This window comes from Phalacrocorax carbo, chromosome 5 (genome assembly GCF_963921805.1).
Source record: "Phalacrocorax carbo chromosome 5, bPhaCar2.1, whole genome shotgun sequence".
Classification (NCBI taxonomy): domain Eukaryota; kingdom Metazoa; phylum Chordata; class Aves; order Suliformes; family Phalacrocoracidae; genus Phalacrocorax; species Phalacrocorax carbo.
Genome location: NC_087517.1, coordinates 70109363 through 70121939, shown reverse-complemented (window position 1 = coordinate 70121939; position 12577 = coordinate 70109363). Strand labels below are relative to the sequence as shown.

Genomic DNA, 12577 nt, shown 5'->3' with positions numbered 1-12577 from the left:
CAACAGTTGCTAAGCGAGTTTTATACACAGGCTCCTTGTGACCGAGGCGCGATGGAGGGGCCCCCCTCTCTGGGTTTGGATGGAGGGAGCATGTGTGCCTGCTGGCTGTGCCGCTGGCGGGGGGCTGGCCAGGACCCCGCAGCCCTGTCCCACGAAACCCTCCGGAGCGACCTCACCACCCTCCTGCCCCCTCCATCTCACCCTGGCAGGGGCTCAGCGCCGGCTGTGAGGCTGCTTAAGGGGCTTTTATAAAACTCCCCTTTATTGCCACCATCCCTTTCCCTTCTCTTTTTATTCCGCCGGAGGCCGCGGGGCTGCCGGTGCTGCGGCCGCTTCGGCACCCGCCTGCGCGCCGGGGCGGGAGCGGGGCGCCGGCGGCACTGGGGAGCCTGCCGCGCGCCGGGGGGATGCCTGAGCCCCCCGTCCGGCTGCCCGGGCCACTCTGACTCATCCCAGCCTCTGAGCCGCTGGCAAATTTCATTACAATAACAAGGTCTGCGGGCAAATTAATTATTAACAATTATTGTTTAATATTTATACTGCAGTAGAGCTACAGGAGGGCTGCTTCGGCCTCGCCGCTTCCCACTGCTGGCCGTGGCTGGAGCGATGGCCTGTCCCCATCCCAGGGTGCAGAGCTGGCTGTGGGGTCCCCACAGGGATGCCACAATGGGGGGTCCTGCCAGGGGACGGGACTGAGCTGGGCTGGGGGCCCCACTGGACCCCCCCCAAGCCACCTCAGGTGCATATTAACCCTCCCACGGTGCCAGGGCCATCACGCTTGCTGGCAGCGTGGCCATGAGCTCGGCAGCTGTGCCGGCGCTGCCGGATGCCGGGGACACCCTGTGCCCATGGGGGCCGTGCGGGGAGGCAGGGCAGGGACCCCTGGGGTCCGGCAAGGGGGTTTCCTGCTCATGGGGCTGCCTGGGTGCAGGACAGGAGCAGGGTGGGTGGGAGATGCCTGGCCCTGTAACCATCCCCAGCACCCACAGGGGGTTGATGCTGGAGCAGCAGAGGGGTCCGCCCCCACTTTTGGGGTCCCCAAGGTTGTCCCCATGGCCAGGCTGGGGAGGAGCAGGGGATCCTGCTGCCTGACCCCTCCCCGGCAGCCCCTGCCAAGCACCTGCACTGCTGGTTGGGGTGAATCTGTGTGGCTTTGGCTGACCCAAAGAGGGAACCCCTACTGCGGGGTGGCTGCGGGGCACAGATCCAGCAAAGAAACAGGAGATGGATTGTCTGGAGGGGATGGGAAAAGGGAAAGGGATGGGGAAGGGGAAAGGGAAGGAAAGGGGAAGAGGATGGAGAAGGTAAAAAGATGGGGAAGGGATGGGGATGGGGAAGGGATGGGGCATTAGGAAGGCAAAAAGGAACAGAAAGAGGAAAAGGGAAAGGGAAGGGCTGGGGATTAGGAAGGTGAAGGGGAAGGGGAAGCAACACAAAACAACAGCCACTGTGCCGAGATGACATGGTGGGAGCTCCAGGAGGCATGTGGTGATGCTGCGACCTTTGCTGGACACGCCAGCGCTCGCAGGGTGCCGGCAGAGATTAAAGCCTTTGCTCTGCTCCAGCCTGAGCTCCCGGGGAGCGCTGGGGGCCGGGGTGTCCTGCCGGGAGCCCGGAGCCAGCAGAAGGGGCTGGGGCGTTTCATGGGGTTGGAGCCTGTCAGCTGGACCCCGTTCCCCACGTTTGCTCTCCCCGTTCTTGCCCAGCCCTCCCTGGGTGCTGTGTGCAGGGTGCTGTAGGCATGCCCACGCCAGGGACACCCCCGGGCACAGGGCTGACCCCCCCTCCCCGTCCCCTCGCTGAGCGGCGGCTCTGCTCTGCTTCCCCGCAGGGGCTCCCTCCCGCGACGTCCTCCTCGTCTCAGCCATCATCACCGTCAGCCTTAGCGTCACCATCGTCCTCTGCGGGATCTGCCAGTGGTGCCAGCGCAAACTGGTAAGTGGCCCTGCGTCAGCCCGAGGTGGGGAGCGGGCACGGGGCACCCCTCTTCCCTTTCCTGGGGTGTGCTGGGACGTGGGTCCCGGCCACCCTCTGCCCCTGGGTGATGGCTGGGGTGGGGGTCCCGCGGGGTGCGGGGCAATGCCTGCCGCCGGGGGCGCGTGGCTGGGCAGCGAGGCTGCCGGCAGGCAGAGGCTTTTGCCGAGAGCGGTTTGCGGCGGGCGCCGGCTGCAGCTTTTATTTTGCTCTTTAGGAGAAGTGATAATTAAATGTTTGGGCGAAACTGTTTGTGCGGCATAAAGGGAAGTTTCCAAATACATATATATATATTTGCGACAAGCGGTAACAATCTGGCCCCTGTCCTGCTGGGCACGCTCCTGCCTGGAAGAGCCCTGTGGGAAGGTGGCCAGCCCATCCCTGGCAGCGCCGGGTGCCGTGAGCCAGCCCTGCCACCCGCTCTGCCCCCCACCACAGCCCCCCAGCACCCTCAGGGCACCCGGCTTCCCTCCCTGAGCCCCACTGTGGCAGGAGGGCCTTTGGCTGGGGACAGCACTCCTTCCTGCCCCGCATCCTTCCTCCTCCCTCTTCCCTGCTTCCTGGAGCAGCCTGGCACCAGGATCCGGCCATGTTTCTTTTGCCATCAAATTCAAATCTGGGTCAAGTGCTGCGATGGCGGCAGCTCTTCCCGTGCAGGAGATGCCCACCCCAGTGGTGCCGGCGGCTCCCCCCGAGTCTTGGGAAGGCATCACTCCCCCAGGAAGGCAACAGGCGATCCAGACAGGGACGAGGCAGCGTCGGGGTGGTGGGAGCCACCACAGCGTGCAGGGAGGGGTGGTGGGTGGGAAGGGGTTTCCAAGCCTGCCTGGTGCCACCCAGGGAAGGGCAGTCTTGAGAGGGAGGTGGCGGAGGGTTAAGCACCGGGGAGGAGAAGGGCTGGTTGTGCCGAAGGACGAAGCTGGCAGAGGAACAAACAAGTATAAATCGGCCGGGAAGGCGTTCAGGCTGGGAATGGAAAGGCGCGTCCCGGCCGGCAACAGCGCAGAGCTGGAACGGCTGCGTGGGAACCACGGCCAAACCCACTGCGTGCCTGCCCGACTGGCCCCGCTCTGCGCCCGCGCGGCAGCCCCGGGTCGGCTGGTGCCAGGGGAGCGTGGGCCAGCAGCCGCTGCTGCCGTGTCCCCATAATCCCTGTGCCATGGCTGGCTGGGGACAACATCGAGCACGGGGCTCGGGGCTGAGTCCCTCCAGGACGGCCCATGGGCATCCTGGTGCCTCCTGGCAGGATTAGCCCGTGGGCACCCAGGGAGGTCCACGGGCATCCCGGTGCCTCCTGGCAGGATTAGCCCGTGGGCACCCAGGACGGCCCATGGGCATCCCGGTGCCTCCTGGCAGGATTAGCCCGTGGGCACCCAGGGAGGTCCATGGGCATCCCGGTGCCTCCTGGCAGGATTAGCCCGTGGGCACCCAGGGAGGTCCACGGGCATCCCGGTGCCTCCTGGCAGGATTAGCCCGTGGGCACCCAGGGAGGTCCACGGGCATCCCAGTGCCTCCTGGCAGGATTAGCCCGTGGGCACCCAGGGAGGTCCACGGGCATCCCAGTGCCTCCTGGCAGGATTAGCCCGTGGGCACCCAGGGAGGTCCACGGGCATCCCGGTGCCTCCTGGCAGGATTAGCCCGTGGGCACCCAGGGAGGTCCACGGGCATCCCGGTGCCTCCTGGCAGGATTAGCCCGTGGGCACCCAGGGAGGTCCACGGGCATCCCGGTGCCTCCTGGCAGGATTAGCCCGTGGGCACCCAGGGAGGTCCATGGGCATCCCGGTGCCTCCTGGCAGGATTAGCCCGTGGGCACCCAAGGAGATCAGGTGTCCCTGCAGCTTCTGGCAGGATTAGCCCATGGCTGTCCAAGGACACCTGTGCTGAGGGTGCAGGGAGTCCTTTGACGCAGCACAGCCAAGGAGACGTCTTAGTGCAGAGGTGATGAGGCTGGGGAGAAGGAGAAGGGAGAAATGCTCGCCATTTCATGGACAGGCTGCATGCAGGGCTGGCTTCTGCAGGAGGGATGCTCGCAGGTCCAGGGCCACCGTGGTAGGAGGGCTGGTCCGCAACCCCAGCCTGCTCCAACAGCTGCTCCTGTCCCACCTCGGCCTCCCCGCAGCTGCGCAGAGCAGCCTCCTCTCCTAATTGTTCACTAATTGGCATTAATTGAGCTCTTGTCCGCCCTGGATCAGAGCAGCACGCTGAACCTGCCGTCGGAAATCACAGTGAAGTGCCCTGATTACAAGCCCCAGTTAGGAGTGAGCGCCTGCTTCATTATCATACGGCAGCTCTTCCTTTTCAGTGGGAAAGGTGAACTCAATTAATTCAGGTTTAATTAATCCTAAAATTACCTGCTCCTCCCCCAGTGAGGCCATGGAAGGGTACGAAGGCGGTGGCTGCTGCTCCATCCTAGGGGTGACACAGGGCACTAGACCCTCCAGCCCCTTGGGGACGGTGCCCAGGAGCCAGGGCAGTCAGGCCAGCGTCTCCCCTGTGTGCCTTTGCTGCCTCGTAAGGGCCAAGGGGTGAAGCTGTCGAGAGTTTTGCTGCCCGGCTCAGTGGGATGGAGCCCGGCAACTGGGAGGCTGTAAGGAAAAAGGGCAAAATCCAGGTCAAACCCTCCAGCTGATGGAGATGCAGCTCCTGTCCCCATCATCTGCTGTGACGTTCTGCATTGTGGTGGGGGTCTCCCTGCACCTCCTGAATCCCCCTCCTCTCCTCTCCGCAGGGTAAGCGTTACAAGACTTCCCTGGAGACTGTAGGAACTCCGGACTCCAGCCGAGGCCGCAGTGAAAAGAAAACCATCAAGTAGGTGCCAGGGTAGGGGGGAGAGGGGCAGGGGGCTGCGGCGCCGGGAGCCTCTCTGCCCATGGGTCTGGCACAGCCGCAGCCCGCTCGGCACCCAGCCCTCTGCCACGCGCCCTCCCCCTGCCGTGGGTGCCCTGCCCACGTGGGGACACGGGCCGGGTTGGTGCCATCCCTGCCGGCAGCAGGGACGTCCCTTCTTGGGGGCAGAGGTGACTGTCCCTCTGCTCCCCGCGAGGAGGGTCCGTGCCCGGCCGAGCCCTGGCAGAGCGAGTTTGACTCTGCCGTGGGGGGAGCAAGGGCTGCCGGGGAGACCAGGCGATGGGTGGTCCCTATCGTCGTGCCAAAGCGTTGCCGATCCCTGCCTCTCCTGCAGCTGCAGGGTGGGGTGGTCCCCCAGTCGGGGCAGGGGTGTCCCCATTTCCCCCAGCCCCAGTGGGAGAGGGGCTCCAGGAGACCGGGAGAGCTGGCAGGTCTCTCCAGCACCCTCGAGTACCCCTCCTGGCTCACCCACCAAGCTGTGGGCATCGAGATGGAGCCGTGGGGACCTCAGTGTGGGTGTCCCCCGGGATGCCCCGGGTCTGGGCGTGCAGAGCCCGAGCCCTGCCCCACTGATGGAGCCCTCCCCGGCCCTGCTGCGTGCGTGGCTGGCACGGCTCTGCACAGCACAGGCATCGGGGACACGGTGGGGAAAGGAGAGCGGAGCTGGGGCATCTCATAGTGCTGGATAGGGAGTGAGGTGGAGAGTTGGCAGCCCAGGGGGGCGTCTCCAGGGCACCTCAGCTCCAGCTCTGCCCCCCACAACTCCTGGCACTCCCCAGGGCTCTTGAGAGGAGCCAGGGCTGCATCAGCAGGAGGGAAATAGCTCCTGCCTGGAGTAAGGCTATTGCAAACCCCCTCCCACGGCTGGCCTGGCCTCCTGCCCAGGGTGTTATTGGGGTGCAGGTGTCTGGGGCTACCTCAGGCACCCCTCTGCCTGGGCACAGCCTGGCCAGCTGCTCCGGGCTGCACCGGTGCTGGCCAAACCCAGCCGGGACCGGAGGCATGTCCCCTCCCGATGGCATGGCACACGTGGCTCTCCCTCCCTGGCTCTGGCAGGGTCACACAGCCAGGCTCAACCCGGAGCTGCAGGTGGGCATCGACGAGGGGCGTGAGGGCTGGACACCAGCAGCTTTTCAAGTCGCCCAGTGCTAGCGGGGAGCTGCTCGGCTCCAGAGCCGCCAGCACGCAGCTCTGGCACTGCGGGTAGCTTGCCAGAGCGGGGAGGTTCAGGCTCCGTGCTGGCAGCGGGCTGGTTTGGCGGGAGGGGACCTAGAGGGGTCTGCGATGTGCAGCAGCATCACGGTTAACCAAGCAGCGTGCGCTTCCAGGACCCAGCTGCTGAGGAAGCGAGGATGCACAGACACGTGTGCCAAGGACACACGGACACGCGTGCCAGGGGATGCTGCGCCGGCACCGCGCTCACCGGCACCTCTCTAACCCCGCTCCATCCTTCTCTTCTTCCCAGCCAGCGGAGCTGCCCGCTCCTGTCTCTCCACAGCTCTGCCCTGCTCCATCCATCCATCCATCCATCCGTCTGTCCGTGTGTCTGTGTGTGTGTGTGTGTGTCGGTGTCCAAGGGGTGGGTAGCTGCACGCCCCGTCTCTCTTCGCAGGATCCCGGTGCTCCGGGGGCGGAGGGCTGCTTTTCCTCCCTTCTCGCAGGAATTCAGCTTCTCTCTCTTGTATTTCCCTTTTCTTTCTCCCCTGGTCTCCGGCCGCTGTAGCGATCTAGACAGAGACTTTTGGAATAACAATGACAACACAGTGCAGCAGAAATGGAGCTCCTACCCTCCCAAGGAGTTTATACTAAACATTTCACCTTACGCCCCGTACGGTGATCCGCGGCTTTCCCTCAAGTGAGTCTCTCCTTGCCGGGTTTGCTCCGTGTAGTGAGTATTTGGGCAGCACCCACTCGCCTTCCTCCTCCTCCTCCTCCTCCTCCTCCCGGGCTCCCCGCACGCCACCCCATGGGCAGCCCCATGGAGACGAGCAACCCCTCCTTCCCGCTCCCCCGGGGGCGGCCGGGGCCGCGGCGGGTCCCCCCCACCTCGCGGCGGCACAGGACGGGGTTGCGCGTTGGGGGCACCCCCTCGGCGTGGGGACGGGTCCCCCCCGGGGCTGGGCTGCCGGCGAGCGGGACCCCCGCCCTGACCCTCGCCCTCCTCCCCCCCTTTGTTTTCGATGGTTTTGCCGAGGCCCCCGCGCAACCCCCGGCCAGGACCCCTTTTCTTTTGCAGTGCTGATGTCTCTCTTTCTCTCTCTGTCTGTCTGTCCGTCTCTTGTCTGTCTGTCCCCCTCTGGCTCTCTCCCCCTCCCCTCGTACCCCCCACCCCTATCAAACGGCTCCCCCTCCACGTCCGTCCGTCTGTCCGTCCGGCTCTCTTCGTGTCTGTCTGGGGGGGTCCGGCCGCCGGCCCGGCCCAGTGGCTCTCTGTTATCAGGGGCCAAGCTGACGGCGTCGGCCGCCGCGGGGTTGGCGGGGGATCGCGACGGCCGCCCCGGGGAGAAGCAGCGGCTCGGCGAGGACGGCATGAGGAGCAGCGTCTCTGCCCACAGCGAGCCCGGCGCGGGGAAGGCGGCGCGAGGCCGCTGGCACACGGTGCAGAGCCACTTGGCCGCAGGGAAGCTCAGCCTGTCCAAGTGAGTGAGCACGCACGGTCCGGCACGGCGCCCCGGCACGGACCCCCCCCCCACCACTGCCAGCGTGCCCAGGTGCCCGCTCCCCTCTGCCAGCTGCGCTTGGACGGGGGTCACCACGAGATCCCCCGGCCCACCGCGCCGAGGGAGGCGAGGGGCTGCCCGGGCCCCCGGCAGTGTTTTGGTGCGGGGCGAGCAGAGGAGGGGGCTGCGGGGCTCAATCCCCAGCCCCCGTCACATTTCCAGCACCAGGAGTGGTTTTTGCCCGATGCCGGTGGGAAGCAGCTCGGCGTCCCCAGTGAGGCTCCCCGGGGTAGGGGGGCACTGTCTCGGTGATGGTCCAAAGGCAGGAGCTGCTCTCCCGTGTCCCCGTCCCTGGGATGCAGCCATCAGGGATCGTGCGTGGCATCGCCAGCCTCTTCCCTCCGTGGTGCTTCCCTGACCCATGGCACAGCCCCGAGACCCGGCGCCGGCATCTCACATGCGGCTCTATCACCCAGTGCTGGGGGAGAGTTGGGGAAGGTCAGTGGTTTATCAGATTTAGGGGAAAACCAGCGTTTTGGCAGGTTCTGCGGGGCTCGTGGCCCGGGCAGGCTGGGTGGGGGTCTCGGCGAGACCCTTGGCTGCTGGCAGCGACTGTAGCTCTGCTGGGGGAGATGGCGGTGATTTATCTGGCTGTGGGCTCCGTCCTGTGTTTCTGATCTCCGTTCCGGTTCCCTGTGCTGGGGTGCAGCAGTCTCCGATTGCGTGGCAGCCACGGCTGAGTAGCCAGCGGGTCCTGGCGGTGGCCCTGGCATCCTCGGAGAGGTCGGTGGCAATGGCAAAGGTGCTTCCCAGGGCTGGCGCGCCTCGTCCCCGCTGCTTCTTCCAGCCTTGTCGGCAGGGAGAAAACCCTTTCAAAAGGGAAAGGCCAGTCCTGCTACCTTGGACAAATCCCAAGTGCCTCCTGGAGCTCCAAAGATTGGTGTCCCCCTCATTTGGGGCCACAGCCGCCTGTTTGGCACGATGCTGGTGCGCTCCAGCTTGGCTGCTGGGAGGCGAGAGGGAGAGGCGAGGAAGAGGGGGAGCTGCGCAGCCTTCAGCCGTACCCAGTCTCAGCAGAGATGCGAGTCCCGCTGGGAGCCCGCCTTCCTCTGGCGGGATGTGCGAAGGCCGGCTAAGAAAAGGCATCGCGCAGCTGCCGTGCCAAGAGCCGCGGGCGCGTGCCCGCGCGCCGCTCGGCACCTCCGCTCCCGCTGACTCACAGCCGTGCCGCGCCGGCTGGGCCAGTGCCGGCGCGGGGACGGGCTCTGCTGTCCTGGCTGGTAGCTCCAGAGCCCAGAGGGGCTGGGAGATGGACAGACGGACAGGCGGACATCCGTCATGGCGCGCTGGGCTGGCGCAGCCGGTGAGGGCAGAGTTAAGGGGATGAGGAAGCCGCCGGCGAAGCATCCTGCCTTTCAGCATCTCTTTTGCGCGGAGGCTTCCGGTTTGGGGGTGTTTATGGGGGGCCATGCTGGGGGTCCGGCTTCTGTACCCCTCCCCTGGTATCGGGGGGCACCGGGGTGGGCACAGGCCGGGTGCAGGTAGGGTGTGCTGCCGCCTGGCACGGTGCTGGCAGGAGCTCGCGCCTCCAGCTGGCGCCGGGCCGAGAGGAGCCAGATTTAGTTTCCTGTGACTGAGAGGTTGTAAACTGAACTAATTTAGGATTTGATAGGAAAGCGAAAGGAGGTCGGCGGCAGGCGCGGGGCGGGGGCGGGGATGTGCAGCGCAGCGCCCGGACAGTGCCTCGGCCGTGGGGCTGGATCCGTCCCAGCTCTCCGCTCCTCTCAACTTCCCTCCCTCCTCTCTGTCTTTCTCTCACCTTCCGCTCTTTCTTCACCTCTCTCTCTTTTTATTTTTTTAAGCTATTTATCCTTCCCCCCTCCCTCTCTGTCCCCCGCTGCTGGCAATGCACGACGGCACAGCTTCGGCACGCGGTCTCAGCCGGCACCCTGACCGGCCCCGGGCAGCGCAGGGACCGGGGTAAGGTCGGTGGCCGCTGCTGAAGGCGACTCTCCGGTGCCAGGCGGGGCGGTGGTCCCGGTGGGCCCCCTGCCTCAATGTGCATTGAGGACCCCCAAGGGCTTTTTCCATGCTGGCTGGACCCCCTGGTCTCACAGCTTTGGAGGCTGCCACGGGCATCAGCGCCGAGCCTGGGGCTCCTGCCCAGCTGCATGGGCCGTGCCATGCATGTGCTGCCGCCCCGGCGCGGGGCCGGCTGCATGGCCAGTGATGGGCACCGCCGCTTCCCCCGCCGGCCTCTTGCCTGCTCTTCCCTCTCCACCGGCCAGATGAAGCCCATCCATGCTGGGCTTCTCCGTGCTCCCCATCCCGCTGGGGCCACGTCCGCACCGCTTCCCACGCCGTGATCAGGGTGCTGGGAGCGGCGGCCGGACTCCCACCCCAGTGGGGTCCCCCTCCGCTGGCAGCCTGGCTTGGCCCCGGGGACACCCGGCTTGCTGGCATGCCATGGCCGCGGGGGTCTCGGCCACCCCATCGCTGCGGGAGTGCCCTCAGCCAGCGTGGTCCCTCAAGACGGGATGCTGAGACCCGGCAGTGAGGGTGCTGGCGGCTGGGTGCTGGGCTGGGAGGGACGGGGACGGGGCGGGCTGGCTGGCAGCACGTGAGCGGGCGCCGCGGGATTCGCCTTCATGCAGCAGCCTAATTAGCTCGCAGACGAGGTCGGCCGGCGTGCTGGGAAGGCGCCGGCTGCGCGGCAGCTGCGGGAGCGGGAGGGCACCCAGCCGGCCGCGTGCTGCGGTGCTGCGGCCGAGCCCCCGCCGGCAAGCCCAGGACGGCGCCCGGGCGAGATGGTGGCGGCGCGAGAGCCCCGTGCCACCGGCGAGGCCAAGCCAGGGCCGAGAGGCAGAGGAACCGGTCGCTGCATCCGCTGGCCCCTGCCGGAGCGCTCCCTGCGCTGGGGCATCTTCTCTCTAACTCTCTTCTTTTCCTTCCTCCAATTTTGCCCCTTCACCTTCTTCTCCTTTCTCTCCTCTCCTCTGCCCTTCCTCTCCCTAAGTTTCGAGGACTCCACCTTGTCCACAGCCACTACCCTTGAGTATATCCCCACCTCAGCAGGCGACCCCAAATGCCAGAGGCCCCGCACGCTCATGCGCCAGCAAAGTCTGCAGCAGCCCCTCAGCCAGCACCAGCGCGCCAACCACAGCCAGCCCACCACCAGCCAGAGCCTGGGCCACCTCCAGGCCCACAGCGGCTCCTCCGCCGGCGCCGGCAACCCCCGGGGCTCCCGCGGCGGCCAGGCGCGCCAGGGCATCGCCGCCGGCTCCAAGCATCGGACGGCTGGCGGCCGGAGCCGCTCCAATCCCGGCAGCTGGGACCACGTGGTGGGGCAAATCCGCAACCGCGGCTTGGACATGAAGTCCTTTCTGTAAGTGTGCGCTCTCCTCCGCTCTCTCCGTTGCTCTCTCTGCTCTTTCCGTTGTGCTCTCCTCCGCTCTCTCCATTGCTCTGTCCTCTGCTCTCTCCTTTGCACTCTCCGCTCCCTCCATCGCTCACCCCAGCACAGCCGCCCTCCTCGCACCACCTCGGGGACATGCTGCCAGCGGGAAGGGGCAGGTCCCCTCCAGCCCCATCCTGGGGGATAGGGGCAGCTCCCGCAGCCCAGGGGTTCGGGGAAGGGTCTCACGCGCTCCCCCAGCTCTCTTTGCCCCGTGGCTTTGCTGCGGATCGCCCGCTGCGTCGCCGGCGGTGCAGGTGCTGAGGTCCCCTGCAGTCCCCAGGGGGCACAGGGATGCTCCAGCTTGCCGAACAGCCGCCGGCATGGAGTGACATTGCTCCAAGGAGGGGAGGGGGGGCAGCCATGCCGGCAGCGGCTCCCGTGCAGGGGTGACTGTCTGTTCGGCCCCGATATCGCTGCCTGTCAGGCTGCCTTCCGCCCAGGCTGAGAGTGGGCAGAGGCAGCCCGCTCAGAGCTGCCGGAGCTGTGATCTTTAATCTGGCTTAACCCTATCTCCTGTATCAGCACTGGGTTTCAAACCTCAAACATCGAGGACTAATCTGAGTCCCGAGCTGCTGCCGTATCTTGGCACATGACATTGTCACTCCTCTGCAGAGCCGGTCCCCCCCCGCTTCCCTCCTCCCCAGGGTCCTCCTTCTCCCCCCCGGCCTCCATTTGCCCCCTGGCACCCCAGGAGAGCAGATGCTCGGGTCCCAGCTGTGCTTCCCACAGGCTGGTAGGGCTTAGGGGGGAGGGGACAGGGCTGATCCTGCCCTTGCGCGGGTCAGCACAGCACCTTCTGCATCAGGGTTATGTGGGAAAGGCCCTGGGAGACAGGAATTCAGCTGCCCACCCTGCTCCTGCCTGCACAGGCAGCTCGAAAGAGAGGGTTGAACCTTCCTCTGGGCAGGAAAAGGCACCCTGGGGTCGCTGCCTGCAGTCCTGCCTGGGGGTCTCCTCCCAGCTCCGTCACCAGCCATGAGCCCTCTCCTCACCACCAGCAGGTGGGTGACCCCCTCGGCTCTACCCGCCCAGCACCGTGCCGGCTCTGCCCTCTCCCACCGAGAGGTTCCTCGCCGGCTCCATTTGCTGGCTTCCTGATACCGAGATGAGGCTCATTAGCCATCCCGAGGGTCACGTTCCTCCCTGTTTACCCAGCATCGGTGCTGGTTCCAGCCTTAATTGGCAGAGGGGGAGCAGCCGCAGAGCCGGGACGTGCCGAGCCAGCGCGCCGTTTCCCCATAGAGGACCCGCTGCCATTTACCACCGCTGCTTTCTGAAACCATTAACTTTGCTTTTGCTCTTTATTCTGTTTACCCTTCTGCCTGCCTCCCCAGCACCGTGGCGTAAATGCGGTTATGGGCTCCAGGGAGGCTGCGCCGGCGGCGCTGGAGGAGGGCAAAGAGCCTTGGCCATGGCACCGCCATCTCCTCCTCTGGGGAAGGATGCTGGGACCTCGCTCCCTTCATGCTGTCCCTCATCCCCAGCCCCTCGGGGCACCTTCTCCCCCCTCAGCAGGACCTTTGGCATCCTCCCTGCCTGGACCTGGAGGAGAGGGGTGGCGGCGGTACCCACATGTGCCAGGCTCGCTGGAGCTGGCACCTTTCTCCCCGCAGCCCTCTGCGCCCATCCCGGACATCAC

The 12577-nt window shown here is 66.1% G+C and overlaps 2 protein-coding genes across 4 annotated transcripts in view; one reads left to right on the top strand and one right to left on the bottom strand.

The window, feature by feature from the left end:
- The window catches only part of TMEM138 (transmembrane protein 138), an 83880-nt gene that overhangs the window by 34960 nt on the left and 36343 nt on the right, over positions 1-12577 (bottom strand). The gene's annotated exons all lie outside the window — the stretch shown is intronic.
- The window catches only part of SYT7 (synaptotagmin 7), a 33601-nt gene that overhangs the window by 10960 nt on the left and 10064 nt on the right, over positions 1-12577 (top strand). The window contains exons 2-6 of one of the 3 annotated variants that reach the window (XM_064453017.1): positions 1832-1935; positions 4703-4782; positions 6545-6676; positions 7245-7460; positions 10498-10866. In XM_064453017.1, coding sequence (XP_064309087.1) covers positions 1832-1935; positions 4703-4782; positions 6545-6676; positions 7245-7460; positions 10498-10866 — 901 coding nt within the window. The remainder of the gene's footprint in view (positions 1-1831; positions 1936-4702; positions 4783-6544; positions 6677-7244; positions 7461-10497; positions 10867-12577) is intronic. The other 2 variants (XM_064453018.1, XM_064453020.1) reach the window with 2 other exon arrangements.